Source organism: Balaenoptera acutorostrata, chromosome 7, assembly GCF_949987535.1.
Source record: "Balaenoptera acutorostrata chromosome 7, mBalAcu1.1, whole genome shotgun sequence".
NCBI classification, from domain to species: Eukaryota; Metazoa; Chordata; class Mammalia; order Artiodactyla; family Balaenopteridae; genus Balaenoptera; species Balaenoptera acutorostrata.
In genome coordinates, this window is record NC_080070.1 from 20878268 (window position 1) to 20902116 (window position 23849).

At 38.9% G+C, this 23849-nt stretch overlaps 1 protein-coding gene across 1 annotated transcript in view; it reads left to right on the plus strand.

Annotated features, from left to right (window-relative positions):
- CHCHD3 (coiled-coil-helix-coiled-coil-helix domain containing 3) overlaps positions 1-23849 on the plus strand; it is a 288008-nt gene that overhangs the window by 178090 nt on the left and 86069 nt on the right. The window contains exon 5 of the mRNA XM_007177141.3: positions 12451-12534. Within this exon, the coding sequence (XP_007177203.1) occupies positions 12451-12534 (84 nt within the window). The remainder of the gene's footprint in view (positions 1-12450; positions 12535-23849) is intronic.

Sequence of the window (23849 nt, forward strand, 5' to 3'; positions counted from 1 at the left end):
CAAACCTCTGGTGAAAGGTACTCCCCAGTGTGCCAAGGAATTCTGGAATTTGTGATTCCAGAGTTCTCTGCTTCCTATGGTCCTTCCACACCAGTATACCAATAAGGATGAGAACAAAGCTAAGTCTGAGCTAGCTAGGCTTGATAAATGAGTCAGAAAGAGGTCTGATTCAGCATGGCCCCTGTGATGGGCAGTAATGGCGGGTTTTTCGTACTTCTGTAACCAGCTCCAGGAACCAAAGTGGATTATTTACATCCTCTCCTGTGTACTCCTTTGCCTTCCAGCTGGATGATTCATGGTTTGGGTTCATTCTCTTCTTTCCATTCCCCTCTAGGACTTCTTTCCCTTCTTGCTTTGTTCAAGCTTGAGTTTATCACTAGTTATTCCCACAGTCTCATCTCTCAACCTCTTTTCCTTGGTCAGTTAAACTGGAGACTTCATACAGAGACTAAAGATTTTATGTATGTATGTGTGTATGTATATTGAAGCATAGTTGATTTACAATAGCATGTAAGTTTCAGGTGTACAGCACAGTGATTCAGTTATACGTATATATACATTTTTTAAAGATTCTTTCCCCTTATAGGTTATTACATAATATTGAGTATAGTTCCCTATACTATACAGTAGGACCTTGTTGGTTATTTTATACATACTAGTGTATATATGTTAATTTCAGCCTCCTAATTTATCTCTCCCCCCCACCCCACTTTCCCTTTTGGTACCCATGACTTTGTTTTATGTGTCTGTGAGTCTCTTTCTGTTTTGGAAATAAGTTCATTTTCTGTTTTGGAAATAAGTTCATTTATGTCTTTTTTTTTTTCCTTTTAGATTCCACATATAAGTGATATCATATGATATTTGTCATTTTCTGTCTGACTTCACTTAGTATGATACTCTAGGTCCATCCATGTTGCTGCAAATGGCATGATTTCATTCCTTTTTTTTCATGGCTGAGTAGTATTCCATTGTATATATACACCGCGTCTTCTTTATCCATTCATCTGTCAACTTCATATAGAGGCTAAAGATTTTTAAAAATCCCCTCATTATCAGGTTTGGGGGAAAATGGGATGTCTTGAAGGGCCAAGCACTCCTTCATACTTTCATTACCAGTGGCCATTGCTGAGGATATTTTAAAATGTAATTTTTATCCTTCTAATACTTTTCCAGTTATAGTTTTCCCTTGGTGTACAGTGACGTCACATCTCATTTAAGGATTTAGTTTTAACATCAGCATGTGAATTTTATTTGCCGGTTATACCTTAATAAAGCTAAAAAAAATCCACATGTGAAGCAAAGATTCCCTTTGTTAACCTTTACTCTTAAGAGTCCAGCATTGCTATCTTTCTCCCATTATCGGGTCGGTAGGTTTCTTTGGTTAAGCACTAGATGGAGTGTTGGCTTTCAGTTAAGGATTTTGCGAATGACAACTACCTTGAACCGCTAGCATTTCATTCACTGGGAAGAGTTGGGGCATGCAGGAGATGAGACAGGCCGAGAGTAGAGCTGGCCCAGGCTTGTGGGATGGGTGGGATCCTGCACACTACTTGAACTTTTTTCGCTCGCCTCTTTAACCTGAGTAGTTGGAGTTGCATAAGCTAAATGTGCATGTGATGTAGTTCCACTGTACTGTCTTCTTTAAAGCACCATAAATGAGATGAGGATGCCCAATATCCTTTTCCTTTTTTTTTTTAATTTATTTTTATTATTTATTTTTTATTTTTGGCAGCGTTGGGTCTTCGTTGCTGTGCACAGGCATTCTCTAGTTGTGGTGAGCGGTGCTACTCTTCGTTGCTGTGTGCAGGCCTCTCATTGCGGTGGCTTCTCTTGTCATGGAGCGTGGGCTCAGTAGTTGTGGCTCGCGGGCTCTAGAGTGCAGGCTCAGTAGTTGTGGCACATGGGATTAGTTGCTCCATGGGATGTGGGATCTTCCCGGACTAGGGCTCGAACTTGTGTCCCCTGCATTGGCAGGTGGATTCTTTTCTTTCTTTCTTTCTATCTATCTGTCTGTCTGTCTGTCTATCTATCTATCTATCTATCTATTTATTTATTTATTTATCTATTTATTTATTTATGGCTGCGTTGGTTCTTTGTTGCTGCACGTGGGCTTTTCTCTAGTTGCGGCGAGCGGGGGCTACTCTTCATTGCGATGCGTGGGCTTCTCATTGCGGTGGTTTCTCTTGTTGCGGAGCATGGGCTTTAGGCGCGTGGGCTTCAGTAGTTGTGGCACGCGGGCTCAGTAGTTGTGGCTCACGGGCTTAGTTGCTCCGCGGCATGTGGGATCTTCCCGGACCAGGGCTCGAACCCGTGTCCCCTGCATTGGCAGGCAGATTCTTAACCACAGCGTGGCAGGTGGATTCTTAACCACTGGACCACCAGGGAAGTCCCCAATATTCTGAACATAGTCATTTCTTGGTTGAAAATGAGAGCTAGTAGGATTTGGTTTAGCAGCAGTGAATTGAACTTGTTTTAGAAAGTGGCCCATTTCACCCTCCATCTTACCTTTTTGAATTGGTAACATTCAATGGCTTATAACACCAATCTGTTCTGCAGCTGAATTTGATAATAAAAGCCCCTTCCTGCTCTCAGTCCTTATAATCACACAGTAGTTTTATTGAATATGGCCCTTTTTAGCACATTTTCCTCTTTCAATTATAATTCTTATCCTTAAAGTTTCTGAGCTTACTAACGATTCTCTGACACAGAGTCCTTATTTGTTTACTTTATAGAACTTGGGCTTCTGGAATTTTGTTTTCTATGCAGTTGCTGAATTTAATTACACATGGTCTTTTAGACTTGATGCATGTTTGCATTCCATAGACATTTAGGAGCTAAAGCTAGTCTCATTAGAGAAGATAAAAACTGCATATTTGGGAAGTCTGAATCCCTAACAGTTCATCTCACTTTTGCCTCAGCATTTATTTACTATTTCTTATGTGCTGAGTATCGTGATGGGTGTTCTTTTTTTAAATGGCTGTTGGGAGAGGAGCATAGAATATATGACACTGAGCTGATGAGGTGATATGTTTCAGCACCTTTCATGTTGAAATTTCATGTTGAAATATCACGTTGCTTTGTAACGTGAAACTTGTAATTGTAAATTATAATGGAATCATAACATGCCTGTTCTTAGGAATGTTCTATAAAATGTTTAACAAAAGGTCTGGCATTGTCACTGCCCAAGCAGAGCAAATGTGAAACAACCAGTGCCAGTGCTTGTCAGTTCTGCCTGAACTGAACATCGGTTACATGGATTCATAACCTTATGTTTTATATGGGCATTGATTCTGTTTTTAGAGAGCCATACAAAAGCCAGGACCTATGTACCTGTTTTGTGCTTTTCCTACTTAGTTCAAAAAGAAGGAATTAAAACTTCCAATTTCTTCTCTCACTGGGATATGATTAACTACCTTACATACATGTGAGCCACTCTCATTGCTTTTCTACATTATACCTTTGCAGGCAGCCCTACAACCAGGTTATAACGTGAGCAAGTCTCCAGCCCTGTTCTACAATACATGCAGACATTTACTCAACAAAAATTTATTAGCAAGCAGGTACAAAATGGTTCATACAACTTGTCCTGTGAAACTCAGTGAAGTCCCAGTTGTCTCTTCTTTTAAGTGCTCTTTGCAGGGAAGGGTCACCTGAGGCAGAGGAGGCTGCTGATAGTTGGCCTTAGACAGCCAGCAATCCTCTTAAACCAGTGGTTCTCAGCAGGGGGAAGTTTGCCTCCTGGGGGACATTTGGCAAAGTCTGGAAGCATTTTTGGTTTTCATAGCTTGTGGGGGCAGTGCTCCAGGCATCATATAGGCCAGGTACGCTGCTAAACGTTCTGATGCACAGGACAGCTCTCCTCAGTAAGGAGTGATCTGGCCCAAAGTAGCAGTGGTGCCAAAGGTGAGAATCTCTGCCCTAAACCAAAGGCTGCACACAGGACTGTTTAGAGATCAAGCCTGAGGCACCCTCCCTATAGGTGAAGCTACAGGCCTTGTTCTCATCACCTTGAATAGTCTTATAACTTGTTCACACAGCAGGTATAGGAGTATCTTTATAATATGTTAGCTAACCCTTATATCTTTTCCATAGTTTTCATTTTACTGATAGAACATCTAACATTTATCATGCTAGTTAACGAACCATTTTCGCTAATAAAATCTTGTTTCCAACAGTCACTGTGCTAACTAGCAAAACATCGTTGTTGATCAAGACATGGATGAGTGAAGCCCTAGTTGTAGCAACCCCTACTTTTTGAGCTTCCAAATTTGAATTTTCGATAAGAATACTTGCTGATCGCTTCTGGATTGTGCATTCTTGACTAATATGCTGGAAGCACCTATTTCAGAGCTCATTCTAAGTAATGTGTACGCATACTATCACATTGAGTATGCTGTAGTACTTTGAAGTAAATCTTGCATCCTGTGACAGATTTGTTTTCCAGAAGCTGTCTACTTACCTCTCCTACAAACTCTTCCCCTTGATGCACTTAATTTCATTTTGGCTACCCTGTCCTGAGTGTTTCCTTTGTGGAAGAGAGAGGAGTAAATCTCTTTTCTTATCTTCGAGAGTCTGAAGTTGAGGACAGGAACAGTGGGTAAGTAAACATGTATAATACAAGACAAAGTCAAAAACAGATACCCCAAGAGACATGTGGAAAAGTTTTATTAGGTGTACAAGTGTGAGAGGCAGCAGGGTATGACATGGCAAAAACCACATGAAGGAAGAACATTCAAAAGGAGTTTTGGCACTTGGGTGGGGGTCTGGACTGGGTCAGTGCATGGTCACCTGGTGATGTAGCGGTGCTAAAATGGGCATCCAGGTTTCCTGACTCCCCACCAAGTGGATTTCCGAGTACGTCATAGTGCTAGTAAGTTCTGAATTACACTGGAAAGCTGGAGAAGTAAATGTATAGTTTAAAAATGTTTTTTCCTCTCTAAATTTATAGAAGAAAGCTTGTAAAATTGTTTCTGATTTCATCTAGCACTTGATTTTGCTGCTTTTGTCAAGTAGCACAATGTGCACAAATGTTATGAGAGAACTACCGGAAAAATTTAAAACAAAGTACCACTAGGTCGCTTTCTGTTCTAATTTATGTACCTGACAACCTCCTCACTTCATTGTTGGTTTACTTTTTTCTAAAAGGAACATTTATTTACTTATGGCCGCGTTGGGTCTTCGTTGCTACGTGCGGGCTTTCTCTAGTTGTGGCAAGCGGGGGCTACTCTTTGTTGTGGTGCATGGGCTTCTCATTGTGGTGGCTTCTGTTGTTGCGGAACATGGGCTCTAGGTGCGCGGGCTTTAGTAGTTGTGGCATGCGGGCTCAGTAGTTGTGGCTTGTGGGCTCTAGAGCACAGGCTCAGTAGTTGTGGCGCATGGGCTTAGTTGCTCCGCGGCATGTGGGATCTTCCCGGACCAGGGATCGAAGCCTTGTCCCCTGCCTTGGCACACTGTGCCAACAGGGAAGTCCTACTTTTTTAATTTGAAAAACCACCTATCTTTGCCTTTGCTCTCTTTTCAAGAGAGTAGGCAGATATGCCCCCAAATGGCAGGGGACATATTCGATAGGCTGTTTCCAGTAAGTTATCAGTATGAAAAAGCTGACATGTGGACCAGGGTCTTGAAGCTCTTTTTGGGAAGACAAAATAAACCGAAACAAACGGATTTGATCAAATCCTGGGGGTTTGGATGTGACTTTCAGACTTCGGATCAAGAAGTCTTTTGGAAGAATGGTCTTTGTCTTTCATCTCTTGGCCTGTATTCAGCTTCCATCAGGTCTTACTGTGTTAGTGGACATAATATTTCAGGCTGGGGTTTGCTCATAGCTTGTGCTTAATGCCTGTAAGTAGTCATTGAAAATTATGCTAAAGTTGATAATAGGATGGGCATCGTTCAGGTTCACGTAGATGAGTTACCCTTTTGAAGGTCACCTTCTGGTGTGGTTTGGAAAACAGTGCTTTGAGTATAAGTCTTTGTTTATTAATGCCACTTGATAAAGGCTCAGTGAACCCTATGTAATTTCTCATTTGTAACGAAAGTCTAGTATTCAGCTAGTTGAATACATGGCCACTTTAGTTATTTTGTTATGGCTAATTGATATTCACAGTGATCATGTCTATTCCTTCTAAATGTAGTATTACCTTATAAGTTTATGGTTCAACCCCTTTGGATATTTCCATTCTTTCTCTCTGTTACATGTCAGCATATGATTTTATTTTCGTTTGTATTGTGGTTTATATGTAGTTCTGCCACAGAATAAAGCTCTTTTCCCTGCTCTTATTTGCCTGTTTGAGTTGATAGATATATAGGTTGATTTTTGCCTACCACAGATTATCCACATGATTGTGAAAGATTAAATCTTTCCCAGTTCATTATATGTGTGTTTCAGATGTGTTATAAGATTTAGAACGATAGGAAGTGTAGTTATAGGGATTTCCTGTTTAGATTGATTTAGAGTTGTTACCTTTTCTCAATCCTAGTAACTTCTGGCTTCATAACATCATCCCATGGAAAATTGAGCTAATACCTGCTTTTTATTCTACCTCGAGCTATTAAAATTGAACACTGGCACTTCAAGGAACTTTGTCATTTAAAATGTACAAGCTTTCCTGGAGCACAGAATCTTCCCTTACATGCCTTGTACTTGATGTGCAAAGTCACAGTACTGCCTCTGAGCTAGGTGATTATGATGTCACTGTGTTCCCAGCGCTGGGCACCCTGTGCCATATCTCCGTCCCCAGGAGCAGCCAGGCGTAAGAGGGCTGAGTTAACGTGCCAAAAAGTTGTCGCTATGGAGACGTCTCTAGGAGCATACATGGAAAGGTACATGGAAAGCTACCTTTATTGTCATAGATGTAATCCCACTTTTTACTTCTCTTGGCCTAATTATATCCTTTGTTGTAAACACCTTCAGGTCTCTTCTGAAAAGAGGCGAGTCTTTAAGGAAATAAATATGTGTTGTGTACTTCATTTTGAATCTGGCTACCAACACTGAGTGAAAACATCAAAATGTTTATGTGTTGGGTTTCTTAAAACTTGATTTCCTTATTTTCCTTCTCGTATATGGGATGCTCTTGTTTTCCGTAATGATCCACTTAGGCATTTTCTGTCATGTTTTCAAGCCCAATCACGTTATCCCAAATCTAACAGGATCTGAAAACTAATGAGTACACATTGCCTCTCTAGGAGGAATAGCAAACAGGAGGCGGGTGGAAAATTTTATATCCATTTTTTCCCCTAAGAAACGATTCTGCTCTAACAGTGAATAATGTTTTAATCCTCTTTGTTTTCATTTGTTCGTGTACAGTGATTCCATGTCTGTTAGAGTTATACATAGAAGTTTTATTCCTTGCAGTTGGTTTACCGCTTTTTCTTAAGTTGCGTGTGACTCTCCATCCTCGGCAGCTATTAGCGTAGTCAGTGCATCCCAGGCTTATGTAACTTTCAGGATTCGTTTGTGTGACTTTCCCTCCCAGCCTCACATTAACTGTTTCAAAGCAATGTGCCACTGAGGTGTTGTGGCCATCTTTCTTGCTCTGTTATTGTCCCCAGTAGATCTCAAGACTATTGATTCTGTTGACAGTCAAGGGAGAGATTTGTGTTGTTAGCCTGTGGTTGGGTGTTTTCAGGGCTTTGGAGGTAGTTCCTCTTCAGTATTCATATCTGACCTTTTGGCATGTTGCTTTAAAAAAAATTCCAAGGATTATGTCTTAGAAAAGTGAATATGGATATTTCTGCATATCCTTTATTTAGGTTGTAATCAGCCTCTCAAAATTAAATTTGGTGGTTGGTGTAGTCCATATTAGGCTGAAGCAGTATACTTGTGGTATTGAATTCTTAGTGTTTTCTAAATAGCTGTAATAGAATATCTGTTACATTTTCTTTGCTTAAAAAAAGAAATCTCACTGTGCAACTATATGTGAACAAAAGCAACATTATTTAGTGAAAATGTTTTAAGAACCATGGTGGGTAATGTCATGCATTTAGTGGGGGAGAGAATCAAGTGCTAACACGTTAAGCATGTAGTAGGTAAAATAATTTCCATGCTATAAATAACGTTCAAGTTGTTAAATTTTTTTGGTTGTTAATATAATCGCTGAATCACTCACTCTTACAGCTTTTGTACCATGTTATGTTTCCATCTGATAGTCAAGGATAAATGTATGTGATATGTTTAAAAAATATTTTTTTGATTAAAGAAGTATAACTTTGTTATAGAAATTTTGGAAAATAGAGAATGGTCTAAGTAAGAAAACTATCCCACTATGCGTATCGTATCCACTGTTAACATCTTAGCATACGTTACACTTTTCCTATGTCTACATAACTGGATGCGCAACTTTCCCTGTCCTTCCCTTCTGTCCCCTGCCCCTGTTTATTAACCAAAATTAGGAACTCAGTGTACATGGTAATTTGTGACCATTCTCCCCCCCTTTAATATTTTGAGTTAAAAAATCAATTATTCTATTAAAACATTATTTTTTAATGGGTCTCAATGTTTAATCATTATGGCTAGACTGAAATCTTTATAATAAATATCCTGTTGTTGGACCATATCTTATTTACACAGACCTCTGTTGTTCCCACTTTTTTGTTGCTTTAAATAATGTTGGCTGCATTTTCTTAGATATGTTTGTGTGCTTTTCTTAATATTTCCTAGGATTAAATGCCTAGAAGTGAAATTGGCTAACTGATGTGCAACTTAACAGTAGTAGAGATATACACACACACATCCATATATTTATATAGTTGTTTTTATAAATTTTAATATGCTTTATTTAGATCGACTTAAAATATTTATACAGTTAAATTCATTCTTTGTGATATAGAGTTGTTTGAGTTTTGACAAATGCATGCACTTATCTAACCACCACCATAATCAAGAAGCAGAATAGTTCCCTCACCTCAAAAAATTCCCTCCTTTGTCTTTTGTCTACAAAGTGTGTTTATTTTTAATATGGAAAATATAAAGAAAAATAATTGGAAACTATCCATAAGCTTACCACCCTGCTGTAACTTCTGTTGAATATCCTTCTGGTCTTTTGTATTTTTCTTCTTCCCTACAAAAAAGATCATACTGTCCTTTCTGTTTATAGTCTTTTTCTTTTTCTTACTTAGTATATATTGAGTATATTTTAATTTAACTGTTAGATTGGTTTTTTTGTCTTTTTTTTTTGGCTGCGTTGGGTCTTTGTTGCTGCGTGCAGGCTTTCTCTAGTTGCGGAGAGCGGGGGTTACTCTTGGTTGAGGTGCTCAGCCTTCTCATTGCGGTGGCTTCTCTTGTTGTGGAGCATGGGCTCTAGGTGCGCGGGCTTCAGTAGTTGATACACATGAGCCCTAGAGCGCGCGGGCTCAGTAGTTTTGGCACATGGGCTTATTTACTCCGCAGCATGTGGGATCTTCCCGGACCAGGGATCAAACCCGTGTCCCCTGCATTGGCAGGTGGATTCTTAACCACTGTGCCACCAGGGAAGTCCCTAGATTGGTTTTTGTTTTTGTTTTTGTTTCCTTGCAATTCTAAATAATCTTAACATGAATATCTTTGCGTGTTGCCATAATTACTTAAGTCCTAAAAGTGGAGTGTTTAGATCTCAGTGCATATGTACAGTTTTCAAACTTATTTACATTTTGTCAAATGGATTTTTAAAATACTTGTGCCAGTTTACATTCTGACAGACAGTGTCTTGAAGAGCATGTTTTTCCTGTATCCTGGGCAATATTATTTTTATATTTTTAAATTTGATAGATGGATTATGGAATTTTGTTATTTTAATTTTCATTTTTTGATATCTTGTGGGGTTGGGTTTTTTTTTAATGTGTTTATTATTTACTGTTTTGTGTGAATTGCCAGTCTATGTCATTTGCATGTTTTTCTCTTGGCTCTTTTGGGGAGCAGGGTGGGGTGGAGGGCTTATTTTTTAAGTGCTCTATATGTTAGTAACACTAATTTCACAGTTAGAGGTTGGTATTTCTTTGTCATTTGCTTATTCAGTTTATTTAATGTTTTTTTATTTAATGGAGGTTCTCATAAATCCATTCTTTTGCATTTCCTTTATATTTTGGAGGTATGTGTTGAATTTAGAAAGATCTTTTCTCTTTAGATCATATAGTCATGAATATTTTCTTCACACTTTATCAAAAATTCTTTCTCCATTTACTTTTTCTTTTATATTCCTGACAGACTAGTGAGGTTTTTACTGTGCTGTATCAGGGAGTCATAGATTATGTACTTGCGTATACATGTATTTTTATCTAATTTCAATATTTTGTTTTTTAATTATTCCTGTGCTTCCAAGCAGCATGAACTTTTCATTGAAATCTTCTATTCACACTGTAATAGCACAGTCACATTTAAATGTGTGCCAAGTTTAAGCAAGTCCTCTTATTTTTTTCCCCATTGCTGTCTTTGGTGTGCGTTTTAGATACTATCTATCAGATTTCTTGGTTGACATTAGGGGGAAAAAAGTACTTACATTGTTAAATAACTGTTTCTTTGTTTTTAACATGCTGCAGGATATTGAAGTCAAAGTAAGTAGCAAAACAATGACCTACAACAAACGAGCCAATGGGTTCACCTAAATTAAGCATATTGTGACAGTCACCCTTACACCGGTTGAGCCAGGCGACCCTTGATCATGTTGCAAAGAAAATATGGCACAAGAATGGGAATGCCAAAATACATACTTCTGTTATTACTTAAAATTACTAGTCAGGCATGTATTCAACATTCATTGAACAAAAAATATGTTAAAAACTTTTCTAACATGGGGTATTGTAGGGAGTTCTGTTCTCTCAGAGATAAAGGTCACTTAAACATAATAAAAATAGAAACAACAGTTTAAGAAATGCATTTTTTCATTCTCTTTTTCCGCCAGTTTTATTGAGATATAATTGACATATAGCACTGTATGAGGTTAAGGTGCACAGCATAATGATCTGACTTGCATCATCATGAAATGATGACCACAGTTAGTTTAGTGAACATCCATCATCTCGTACAGATACAACATTAAAGAAATAGAAAAAAAAAATGCTTTTCCTTGTGAACTCATAGGATTTACCCGCTTACGAACTTTCATTTATAAGGTAGAGCAGTATTAATTATCTTATCATGTTGAACATTACATTCCTAATATTAATTTATCTTACAACTGGAAATTTGTACCTCTTGCCTACCTTCATCTAATTCCCCCTCCCCTCTCCCCGCATCTCTGGTAACCACAAATATGATCTCTTTTTCTATGAGTCTTTTTGTTCGTTTGTTTTTGAAGTATAATTGACGTACAACACTGTGTTAGTTCCTGGTGCACACCATAGTGATTCGATATTTCTGTACATTACAAAATGATCACCATGATAAGTCTAGTTGCCATCTGTCACCATACAAAGATATTAACTAATTATAGACTACATTCCCCACACTGTACATTTCACATTTGTGAATCATTTATTTTGTAACTGGAAGTTTGTGCCTCTTAATCTCCCTCACCTATTTCTCTCCTCCCCCATACCCCTCCCCTCTGACAGTCTGTTTCTTCTCTGTAACTATGACTCTGTTTCTGTTTGGTTATGTTTGTTCATTGTTTTGTTTTGTAGATTCCACATGCAAGTGAAATCATACAATATTTGTCTTTCTCTGTGTGCCTTATTTTACTTAGCATAATACCCTCTAGGTCCATCCATGTTGTTCCAAATGGCAAGATTTCAAAGAAATGCATTTTTAAACTTAGCTTGAAAAACATTCAAAAGTAAGCATCTTTATCATTATTTTTTTCAAGATTAAATATTTTATTACTTGATTTTTAATTTTGTAAAAAAAAAGATCTTATGAATTAGAAGTGGGATAACTAAGAGTTTTAAAATTACTTTTATTATTTTATTATTAATTATTTAAAATTATTCAAATAAACAAATACAATAGTTTTTGCCCTTTTTGCCAAAGACAGCTACTTCATTAGAAAGGAAGTAGACCAATACATGTGTTTATATGCTGGTTTCACTGGGTAGGTTAAGGGTTCTCAAACGTTAAGGTTGATGTACAAAATCTTATATAGGCGTTTTCTTGTGGTTATCGCTCCAGAAAGCTGGTTAATAACCACGTGTCTTATACCTGGAATAAAATCAAAGTTTTATTGTGCAAAATATTAATCCTTGAAATTACTCTTCGAAAGAGAAGTTAAATAAAACTGTCTGTGCTGTATTCTGACATTATCAAAAACACTTGGACAAAGTAGGACACACCTGTTACAGTTAACAACAAGTGCAATGCAGACTCATTCTTTACATTTAGATGCAGCAGTCCTCATCTTATTAATGTTTTTTTCTATGGCAGAGACCTAATAGATTGCAAAAATCTTCATCTTTGAATACTTATTTCTAATGCAATTTATACTTCTGCTTTGCTGTTACTGCTTTTTCTTCATATAGTATATTCTTCATTTCTTTTTTTAGGCTAAGCAGCTGGAAGAGAAAGATCGGATGATAAAGAAGCAGGATGCATTCTACAAAGAGCAGCTGGCTAGACTGGAGGAGAGGGTATGACTATTTCTTGTCAGTGATTCTCTTCTTTTACCACATTTGCAGTGTTCCCATGTATATATTTAAAAATCAGTACCTTAGCACTGTAACTGCTTTTTCTCGTTAAAAAGTGGCCAGGAAATGAAGACGCCAAGCATGCAGATCATTCTCGAAGATAATGTCATTTTTACTTTGGTAGTTTTGCGTATTGTTGTGTTGTTTGTTCATTGATGCATTTTACTACTAAGGAACTGCTTCCAAATATTTTTCCCTGTATGTTTAGAAACTGCATTGTCTCCAGGTCAAACAGTAGAGTGCTACTGTTGGCTTTCCCAAACATTGACTAAACTTGAGCACGTTCTTAGAAATGGTAGTGTTTTAAAGGATAAATTGTCTTTGTGAAAGCTGTTTCACTGCACTTGTGGCCAAGAAATGAATGTCCTTTTCAAAACTGGAGGATAGGAGCTAAATAGTAGGACTCAGGAGAAGAGTTAGGATGAGGAGTGGAGGAAGTACCTCTGATTTACCTGACCCTAGAATTTGACAGAGATGCAAAGAAGGAAATTAAGGCTGAAACAAAAGGAAGCAGTGGGTTTAAGAATGGGAGCTTGGGGACCCAATCAGTGCCCCTGTTCAATGAAGTATATTTGTTGTCTGGGATAAGTTCATACATAGACCATGAGGTTACAAAGCTAGCTTTCTCTTTGCTTTGATTGAGACCCCCAAAGTTGATTGATTTAGAATAGGTTGTTTCATAAGAAACTAGATAAACTAAGAAATAAACTATCCAGCCCCATTCGGTACAAATATTTGTATGTTGATCGTCTTCACCTGTCTCTATATGTCACTGAACTGAGTGCTTCTTGAGTGTAGGGACCATTTCTCACTGATTCAGCAGATATCTGCCTAATATATGCCAGGCTTTGGTAGTGCCAGAGATATGCTAATGAAGAAAGTGAACTAAACTTCTGCCCTCGTGGAGCTTAAATTCAATTAAAACCTCGTCAACATGTTGAATGGCAGATTGTGATAATATGGGAAACAGTAAAGCAGGGGAAAAGGAGTCCCAGGGCCTAGGAGTGTAGGTGTGGGGTTGGGTGGAGAGGGAAGGCCTGTCTAATGGGATGGTATCTGGGAAGAGGTCTGCAGCAATGGGAAGCAGGCCAGCACCAAGAGGGCTTTTGAGTGGAAGAGTATTCTGGCTGCTGTCTTGGGCAAGAACTGAAGCAAGAGGGACTTAGAGGTAATAGTGGTAATTCAGAAAAGGGGTGGTGATGGCTTGGGCCAGGATGCTAGCAGTGGAGGAATGAGATGTGGTTGGATGTTTCCCAGGCAGAGCTGACCAGATTTGCTGATGGTTTTGAACATGAGTGAAAGAAAGAGCTCAGAGATATTCTAGGTCTATGGCTTTTACAGCTAGAAGGATGGATTTTCCAAGGTGAAGGCTATTAAAATATGGATCTGGATGTGGGTAGTGGAGGAAATCAGTTCGATTTTGGATATGGTAAGTTTGGGATGCTACTTAAGACATCCAGGTAGAGATGTTAAATAAGCATAAAGTGGAAATGCTTAGCACAGAAGTCAGCACATTTTTCTGTAAAGGGCCAGATAGTAAATATTGCAGGCTTTGCAGGCCATGTATGTCTGTTGCAACTACTCGACTCTGCCATTGTAATGTGAAAGCAGCCATAGCCAATATGTCAGTGAACAAGTGTGACTGTTCTAATATATGGACAATGAAGTTAGAATTTCATGTAATTTTCAAATGTCATGAAATACTCTTCTTCTGATTCTTTTCCCCCAACCATTTAAAAACGTAACACCATTCTTAGGGCTGTACTAAAACAGGTGGCGGGCTGGATTTGCCCCATGAGTTGTGGTTTGCAGAAGCCTGGCTTAGTGCACAGGTTCTGACATCAGGTGGCTTGGATTCAAATCCCTGAACTGGCATTTACCTGCTGCATATCATGGAGCATCTAACGTAAACTTCCAGTTTCCTCAGCTATAAAATGAAAAGTATAAAGCTATACTTACCTCATTACTTTGTTAAATGAGATAATTCTCACAAATCACCTATATTAGTGTCCAGGACAGGGTAACCATTCAATCAGTGGTAGCTCTACTTTTACTTCTGTCCATCCAGAGCACTGTTCCTGATATAATGAGTAAATGTTAGCTGAATAAAATGATTGAGTGAAAGTTTTTGAGGTGATTAACCAGGACCTGCTTTTTCCCCACCCAGTGATAGTTTTCTTTGCTTTCAAGTATTTCTATGCTAGATACCTTTTGAAGTCCTCATCAATTACTGTTAGGTATAAGAAAAGGCACTAATAAATATTTACCCATTTCTCATAAATCCACCAATTTGATAGAGATATTCAGTGATGGGTGTGAGGCACTGAGAGGATTTGCTCTTGGCCAATTAAAGGGTCTGCTTAACAGTTAACTATTGTTTCTGGTCTCAGGTTAGAACAAGGCGGGGAAGGTCAGGTGGATATGGTGTGCTGATACCAAATCGTTGTCACAAACGTCTTCTTATAACACACAAACACACATCTTTTCTTTTTTGAAGATGAGGCTGGAAAGTAGTTATTTAGGAATTTTAACTGAAAGCTGAGAAGCTGAGTGAACTTAGAAGAATGCTGAGGTGGAACAATCACACTATTATTAGTTAATACTTAATAACTCCATACTTAAGAACGTGTGGTGGAAAGAATGCTGGACTAGGAGTCAGAAGGCATGGTTTTTTCATCTAGTTTTGTGACAATTCAGCTAATCTCTCGTGGTCTCTGGTTCTTCATCTATAAAGTGGGGATAATACTCTGTTCCTTACTCACCTTTGTGAGTTATTGGAGGGACCAAATAAAATGATACATTTAAAAGCCCCTTGAAAACTGGAAAGAGCTTAGCAAATATAAGCTGTTGCCATTAAAGAATATTTCCTTTCCATTGTGTGCAAGATACTAAAAATCATAAAATTACTTTAGTGTTATTCAGCTTCCTGGTGTCTTCTGCCCATTTTATAATACCTTGTTTTTGTTTATTACTGCCATTCCTAAAGTACCTAAGGTGAATTTTGTCCAATTGAATTTCATCTAGGAATATTTGAGAGACATTTAGGTGTCCAGAGACGAAGCATTTTCTAGGCTTAATGCAAAAGATTGTAAAGAGGGTTTTTCCTGTGACGACAGTGAAAAGTACAGCGTCTAACCATTTCTGTTAGAAATTCTACACACTTTGTTTTAAAAGATGTAAAATGCCCAATCCAATAGTGGATAATGTAAGAAAAAAAATGATTGTGGTATTATAACTTGCAGAATCATTAACTTACAGTGAAATCCAGGTTCCTGTTTAAAATTCAAGTTTAAAAGTGGATATAAGTACATATCTTTCTCTATTTTAACCAAGTGAACTTAAGAAACCGTACACTGAATAGCAGGTGGTATATTAATAGAGAGGAGGGAACACTCAGTCTTTTACAGAGTCATTACAGGGATGATTTCTAAGAGCACCGTACCATCTGCCCATCAGCTAGATTAGCAAACACAGTAATTGTATACATAATCACTTTTTTATGGCTCAGTCTTATTACTCAACTATTCATTTTCATTGACTTGATGCAAATTTCGTGATGTACCTACAGCATGATACCCCTAAGAGTTATTTTAATATCTCATTGTCCTTCTTTTACTTTGAAGTGAGAAATTCATGGTCATTTGAGAATTATGAACCCAAGTCTATTGAGCATTTGAAGCACATTCAGTTCTGTAGTACAGCTTGGTGTGCCTCTTGGTTCTATTTCAATAAACTCCTTATCAGTTAGAGATTCCCTTGTGTGAACGGAGCTTTCTCGTCCCAGGTAATTATATTGGCTGGTTCACCAGGAGTCTGAGATAACTTTCTCCTTTCACTAACTCGGGAGGAGTAATAAGTGTAATTTAACTGGACACCAATTTCACGCTTCTCAGAACCAGTATGCAAAAGCAGCAACTCTTTACTGAGAAAGAAGGTCAAAGCCATTTAAAAGTTTTTTGAGTCCTTGTTTGATTGCACATGTTGCCAGCTTCATCAAACAACATTGACGTGGACGTGAGATAAACTTTTGTATTTTAAGAACGTGGACTTCCCTGGTGGCGCAGTGGTTAAGAATCCGCCTGCCAATGCAGGGGACACGGGTTCAAGCCCTGGTCCGAGAAGATCCCATGTGCCGTGGAGCAACTAAGCCCGTGCGCCACAACTACTGAGCCCACGTGCCACAACTACTGAAGCCTGTGTGCCTAGAGCCCGTGCTCCGCAACAAGAGAAGCCACCGCAATGAGAAGCCCACGCACTGCAACGAAGAGTAGCCCCCGCTCACCGCAACTAGAGAAAGCCTGCGTGCAGCAACGAAAACCCAATGCAGCCAAAAATAAATAAATTAATTAAAAGGGAAAAAAAAAAAAAGAACATGAGAGGCGTTGCATGTAGGTATGCCCTAATTGAGAGAGGCTTGAATATCAATTCCTGGTGGTTGAGGTAAGAGGCTTGAGAGTATTTATTCCTGTTGGGTGATTTGATGAAAGAAAGCCCAGGGCAGCTTTCAAAGAAAAGGTTCTTAGATGTTTTTAAGAAGCCTTTGCCAGTCCCTCAGGGAATTCTCCATAATGCTTTGTGTACCTCCCTTAATGTACCACATTTATGATAACTGTGATTAGTTATCTGTGTTTATTTTGTAAACTCCTTGAGGATAAAGGTCATTTTCTTATTTCTGTATTTTCCACAACTCACGTAGTAGGCGTGCAGTGAACGAATCCTACATTTACTAAGCTTATGCCGTAAAGTTAGGTCCAAGCTATTAGTGTACAGTCCTTAAGTATTCACAAAATATTTAGTATCTTCATTAGTTGTTTAAATTAATAATCTAAATCTATCCTGTGAGAAAATCAAGTTTAACTTTGAATATCTGGATATTTATAGCATCCTCATCATCCTAGTAGCTAACTAACATTTTTTGAGTATTTATGTTGTGCTGGGCACTTTGCATGGATTATGTCATTTTATTATCATAAACAACCCTATGAGGCTGTCAACCTTGTTGTTTAGATGAAGGTCCTAAGGCTTCAAGTAACTTGCCCAAGAATATACAGACAAAATGTGATCTGGATTTGAGCCAGGTCCAACACCTGAGCTTTTAGCCATTGTCCAGTACCATCTTTAATGTTTGTCAGTTGTGCACTTAAGAAGTTAAATCCTGCTGATTGCTTTGTTAGTTCTTTGGGTAGTAAATTAACTCCTTCTGGCTTCTAATACAACTTTTTAGGTCCTGATGTTAAAACTTCATCAGTGCTACCTCATAACCTGAAAATGTTAAGCATTCAAAATGCCTAATTTTCTCCCCAGGATTTGGCACTTCCTGGGAAAATTGGACCAAAAGGGAATAAACAGGGTCTTATTACTTAGCGACTGCAGCATGATACCCCCAAGAGTTACTGTAATATCTAGTTGTGCTGCTTTTACTTTGAGGTAAGAAATTCATAGTCATTCAGGCAGTTTAGAAATGTCTTTGAGGCATTCATTCATTCATATGTTCACAGTGTTACTACAGGATAGTCATCTCATTCCATCTCTAGAAAGAAAACAAACTTTCTGTAACTGTTTTGTCAACTGTTTTGATGGTTATTTAATTAGAGCCTGGATTGCCTGCTCCCGGAACATCCATTGCCTGGATATTCTTCAGGAAAGTGTGTATTTTTCCCGTAGTCTTTTAGCCCTCTGGAAGGAAATTGAGAGGCAGGACCAAGGCCATATTATAACAGGGCAGAATCCAGATTCTCCCAGGATCTTGTAGGATGAAGGACCCCTCACTCCTCAGGACATCTAGAGATATGAGTTCTTTGATGATTAGTGTGTCTTGCATGTCTGACTTCTCAATTATGAATTGAATTGATTTGCTCTACTGAATGCACTTTGCTCTTGGCGTTCATGAGAATGGTGGGGTTTGGCACAGCATGAAGAGAGCTGTAAAAGGCCTGGTGGCTTGGGGAGCTGAGGGAGATCAGAGAGCTTAGTTGGGTACTGGTACAGTGTTCAGATCAACAGGGTAGTGGGGTATGTATTGCTTTCAGTTTACAGGCTCCTCTGGATTTCAGCAGCTATTTACATACACATTGCAGTCAGCCGCATACAATTAAGGAGGAGAGGGAATTATACAAGCTGAGCAAAAGAGAGCAGGGCAAAGAGAATGGTGAAAAATAAATTGTCATTAAGAAGAAAAGTACTTTACTAGTTCATCACCTGTGGAGAGAGTTGCTAATTAAATTCTAAGGTCATGCTTACATCAAATGAGCAATTTTTAAAAGCCTTTTTACTTATAGTGGGTGGCATTTCTTCTATTGCATCACAGTGTTGGGCTCATCTGTATGATTAATTGGCTTTTTTGATTGCTTGACGACTTCTTTGTCATTAGTACCTTCATTTCTGTGTTCCTCTTTGCAAAGCTTGGGGGAAAAATAATGCCAAGAATGATAATAAAGAGAAATGACAACAGAACAGATTATCGCCAGCCCAGTGTATTCCTTATGCAAAGAAATTATTATGCATTTTTACTACCAGATGAAGTCTGTCACTGTAAAAATATCTCATTGAGCAGAGCTGGGTCAGCCATTTCAAGGGATTAATACAGGGTAGAATCACAGTTAGACCACTGACCTCTGAGATCCTAAAACATAAACAATCTTTTTTGGGGTAGGGCAATAACTACTTAGACTCAATTTATGGGATTAAAAAAACCCTTTGATGTTTTCCCCCTGAGGTGCTTTCTAAACAGTTGTCAGTGATTCTAGGTCATATGGGTAGCTGATATATACACTAAATAATGTGCATGTTTTGGCCATGCACTGTGATATAGCAAATTTAACACAATAGTTAAAAGCATAACTTTGTGGTAGATATGCCTCCGTAGGTTATGCTAGTTTGCATTTGTCGGCTTAGAGAGATTATTCCTTAGACACTTGGAAATTTTGTACTGGCCTCCTCATTCATCTTTAAATCAAGGCAGTTTCTCTGTGGTTTCTGTAGTTACCGAGAGTTGAAGAAAGAGATAAGCCTCTCTGGTCCAGGAGTTTGGATGTTGAAGGCATAGAAGCCAATGTCACTTTTAATCGTAATGCCATTGCAAACGGCAGAGGTGTCAGCAAAGTGGTTTTCAGCATGTACCTTGAGTTGCTCTGAGATTTTTTTTTTATCATTAACAAGTAATGATAGTTCAAATAAATGCACTTAGATGTTAATTGTTAGGTAGAGAAATTAATAAGGCCTAATATCACCATATCCTTTGTTAATATAATTGAAACAGTTATTTATAACTTAGATTCAGAGACTGAACCCTTTTGCACTCTTACCGGGCTCCCTAAAGGAAGTTTATTATTGCAGATATTCCAAAAGCAGCAAGCAGGGTGGACTATTTTTTTTTCTATTTTATTCTCTAAGGGCAAGAAAATTGATACAGTATAGTGAATATGGGGGTCTTATCCTTAATTCATTATTCAACAAGTCCTCCAAACACATTGGCTTTTCTCTTAACCTCTGAATTTTCTAATGGGAAATGTGGCTTGGGTAACCTTGAAATGCTTTTTTAATCTGGCTTTAGGGATACGAGACTTAAATTTTTTCCAGGCTGAACTGTTAAAAGTGCATCCTGTAAAAATGATCCCTTTAACTGGAGCCAGTTTTTCTGTGCCTAACTTTAGAGGAAAGATTTGCAAATCATGGTATCAGCACTTAATTTGGGGCTCTATTTACCATGTAGGCTGTCAAGAAGTATTAACCTTAAGGTAAGATGAGAATGTGGAGTTCAAAGCTATGGGCTGATGGCACAGAGTATACCAGGTATTAAATAGCATTATCCATCCTGCTTGCTACAGTAAATAGGATTTCACTATTATGATGTGTCAGGGCTTTCAGTGAAATCACATTTACAAGACACTACTATACTGCCATCCTCTCTGCTGAGCAGCTTTATTCTGGGATCTTGCTTTCATATCAATCCTGTTGGTAGGAAATACTTGTACCAATTGTGCATGGAAATTATAATTTAATGATCTCTTCCTTTTTCTATTCAGATCTTAGAATGGACCACTGTGCTTTGCAGCGATAGCCCCAGGGCTCTGAGAAAGAGATAATGTACAGTTCAGCTTTAAAGCCCAGTATTGCCTTTTTTGGGTGCTTGTTATGATCATAAGTGCTAAGATGCCAACAACATGGGTTGCATACTTTCTCAGCTCTTCACATTTCCTTTACCTTGTGAAAGACCCTACAATAAAATAGATTCTGTTTACCATGACAGTTTTTAAAATGGTATGCCACTTGAATGTGTAAAGACAAGGTAAGAAATAAAGTGTTATGAAAGCCAGGGAAAATTAATTCCATTTTTAAAGATTCTGTTCATTTTGTCTGGGGGGGCTCAGTAGGCTGTCTTATTTGAAAAGCAATTAATATCCCCTTTCCTTTCTTTGGAATCTTTTCTTGTTATTGATAAGAATATTGCACCCAGGAAGTCATTCTGTATTTCCTGTGTATTTCCTGTGTATTTGATTGAAAATGAGCTAAACCTCTTAAATTTTCTTTGCATCCAATTTCATAATTAGTGATTGTTTTGCTTCTTGGTATCTTGTTTATTTATAAATTTCAAATGTACTCCATTTAGGCAGACCAGCCAGTGCTTATTTCCCTATTTTACTGACTAAAAAATTAAAATACATGAATATTAATTTTTTTAAGGGAAATTGCAGGGCTGGTGTTAGAAGATGCACTTGAATCCCAGTTTTATGTTCAGACCATGAGCCAGCTGTGCCTCTATAAGGGATTACGTTTCAACACATTAACTTCATTAAGAAAGATATATTTGGTCATTAAAGCATTTGCAAATAGTATTATCTCATAACATCATCAAGTAAGAAGTGCCCATATCTGAACTTGGCATATAAAGCAGGTTGGCATGGTAAGGTCAGCATTTAATGAAGGGAATCTAAATCCAACCTGGCCATGGAGACTAACATAGGAGTTTGACCTTGGTCATTCTTATCAGAATTTGGGGCAGGGGGGGCGCTAGAGGGGGTCATTGGCATTCACCATTCATTCAAACACACATTTGTTAAATTCCTCCAGTGAGCCAGGCACTGTACGTAGATATAGTGATGAATACAAACGGTACAAACACCTGTTGGCATCGGGTACAGTGCTTTTAATTGCCACAGTGGATCCGTGGAGGCTTTGCCAGACTGTTTTCCAGAGCAGAAATGTTTTGTGAGGAGTAGCTGCTACTTTTTGTCCCTTAAAGGTCTAAAGATCATGGGATTTAAAGCGGAGTTTAGTAGGTTGAAGAGATTCGTCAGGTTAAATGCTCAGATAAAGACCCAATGAACTGGGACTTCCCTGGTGGCGCAGTGGTTGAGAATCCGCCTGCCAGTGCAGGGGACATGGGTTCGAGCCCTGGTCCAGGAAGATCTCACATGCTGCGGAGCAACTAAGCCCCTGTGCCGCAACTACTGAGCCTGTGCTGTAGAGCCCATGAGCCACAACTACTGAGCCTGCACACCACAACTACTGAAACCCGCGTGCCTAGAGCCCGTGCTCCGCAGCAAGAGAAGCCACCGCAATGGGAAGCCACGAAGAGTAGCCCCCGCTCGCCGCAACTAGAGAAAGCCTGCTCACAGCAACGAAGACCCAACGCAGCCAATAAATAGATAGATAGACAGACCCAGTAAACTGGTTGCGTTAAATAGCTATATTTGAAAATAAATGTTAAATATGTAAGTTCTATGAAGACCAGAACTATTTCCACTTCTTGATCACCATGATAGTGCCTGGCACATAATAGGCACTAGATAACTTTTAAAATTAATGTGTTAGTCAGGAAGTGGGATGGGTGCCTTGGCCAAATAATTTTGAGAGTGCTAAGCTTAACTAAGCAGAACAGATTTCTTTACTGTAGGCCTTCTCAGAGTTTATATACATTCTGAGCTTCCAAGATGAGGATACTGCATGCCATGTTTCAGCATTATACTCAAACCATAGAGTCTTTTTTTTCAAGAAACACTCATTAACTTATCCCAGCACACCATCTGAGATTTTCTGTGCCCTGCGTAATGCCAGGACTTACATTTTTTGAATGCTTCCTTATCTGCATCCTAGAATGTAGAGGTCGGGCAGCCATAGAAGTTTGTTGATAGAGTTCCTAATTTGAGGGCTTCTGAGGACCTGCAACCATCCTGGAATTGCCTGCCTTTGTACTGTGTTGCAGAAGGGTGGACAGAGGAGAAAGAGGCCTAGGGATTCTAAAGTTCCTCTGGAGGGCTGTGTTCTGACTCTAAACTGTCTTCATAATCTCTGGTCTCTCTAAGAGTCTTCGAGAAAGCTTTACCCATGGTAGCTCAGTTTCATCAGGGCCCTCCCACCACAGGACACAGAATCATGCCCATTAACCCAAGAGTCGTACATCCTCATGTGACAAATCGGGCACATAGAATGCCACCAAGGATCTAGGCTCACAGTAGGATTTTTCTTCTTTTTCATGAAATGAAGTAGGAGGGTAATCAGATTTGATAAATATTTAATTACCACTGTGGGTCTTTAACCCAAAAGTGTTTACCAAGATCTAGAGCTGGAGGAACAAGCAAAAGATGTATCAGTATCTTCCACTCCTTCAGAATCTCGAGTTTTCTGTGAGCCTTCAGAAAGAGTTTGGAAGCAGTAAGGTTTGCTTGAGTAGGTCAGAAAGTAGTGCAGTCTTTGTATCCTAGGAAGTTGAATGAAGGTCAGCAATCCTGCTCTGTAATCTCATTCGGCTTCAGAGACGGTTAAGCTCAAGAGTCCAGGGAGGACAGTGTGGCCCCAGCACTGCCCCCTCACGACGTGTAGTTTCACCTGAGATCTGTGAGGGTGGGAACGCCGTCTGTTCACTGCTCTATCCCTAGCCCCTGAAGCGGAGCCTGGCACATAGTAGGTGCCTGACAGATCTTTGTTGAGTAAATGAATGAAGGAGTTTTCAGCAGGTGAAAGGCTTTAATCCCAGAAGTGGCCCAGGTACCTTAGATATGCATCTTCCGGGTGATTTAACGTGCACGTCACCTCAAGTTACACCTTACCCTGCAAGTTTCCTAGAGATTCAGGTGAGGGTCCTTCTGCTCCAGCCATGCCAGCTACTAATAGTAATGCAGCTGCCTATCTTATTTACATAAAATGTAAAAACAGTCAGTGCAGATGCTACTATTTGGGCAAACCTTTGAAGTAAATGTAATCATATTGCCTAAGTGATGTTCTTGTCCATTACGTTTATGTGACTTGAGGCAGGGGTA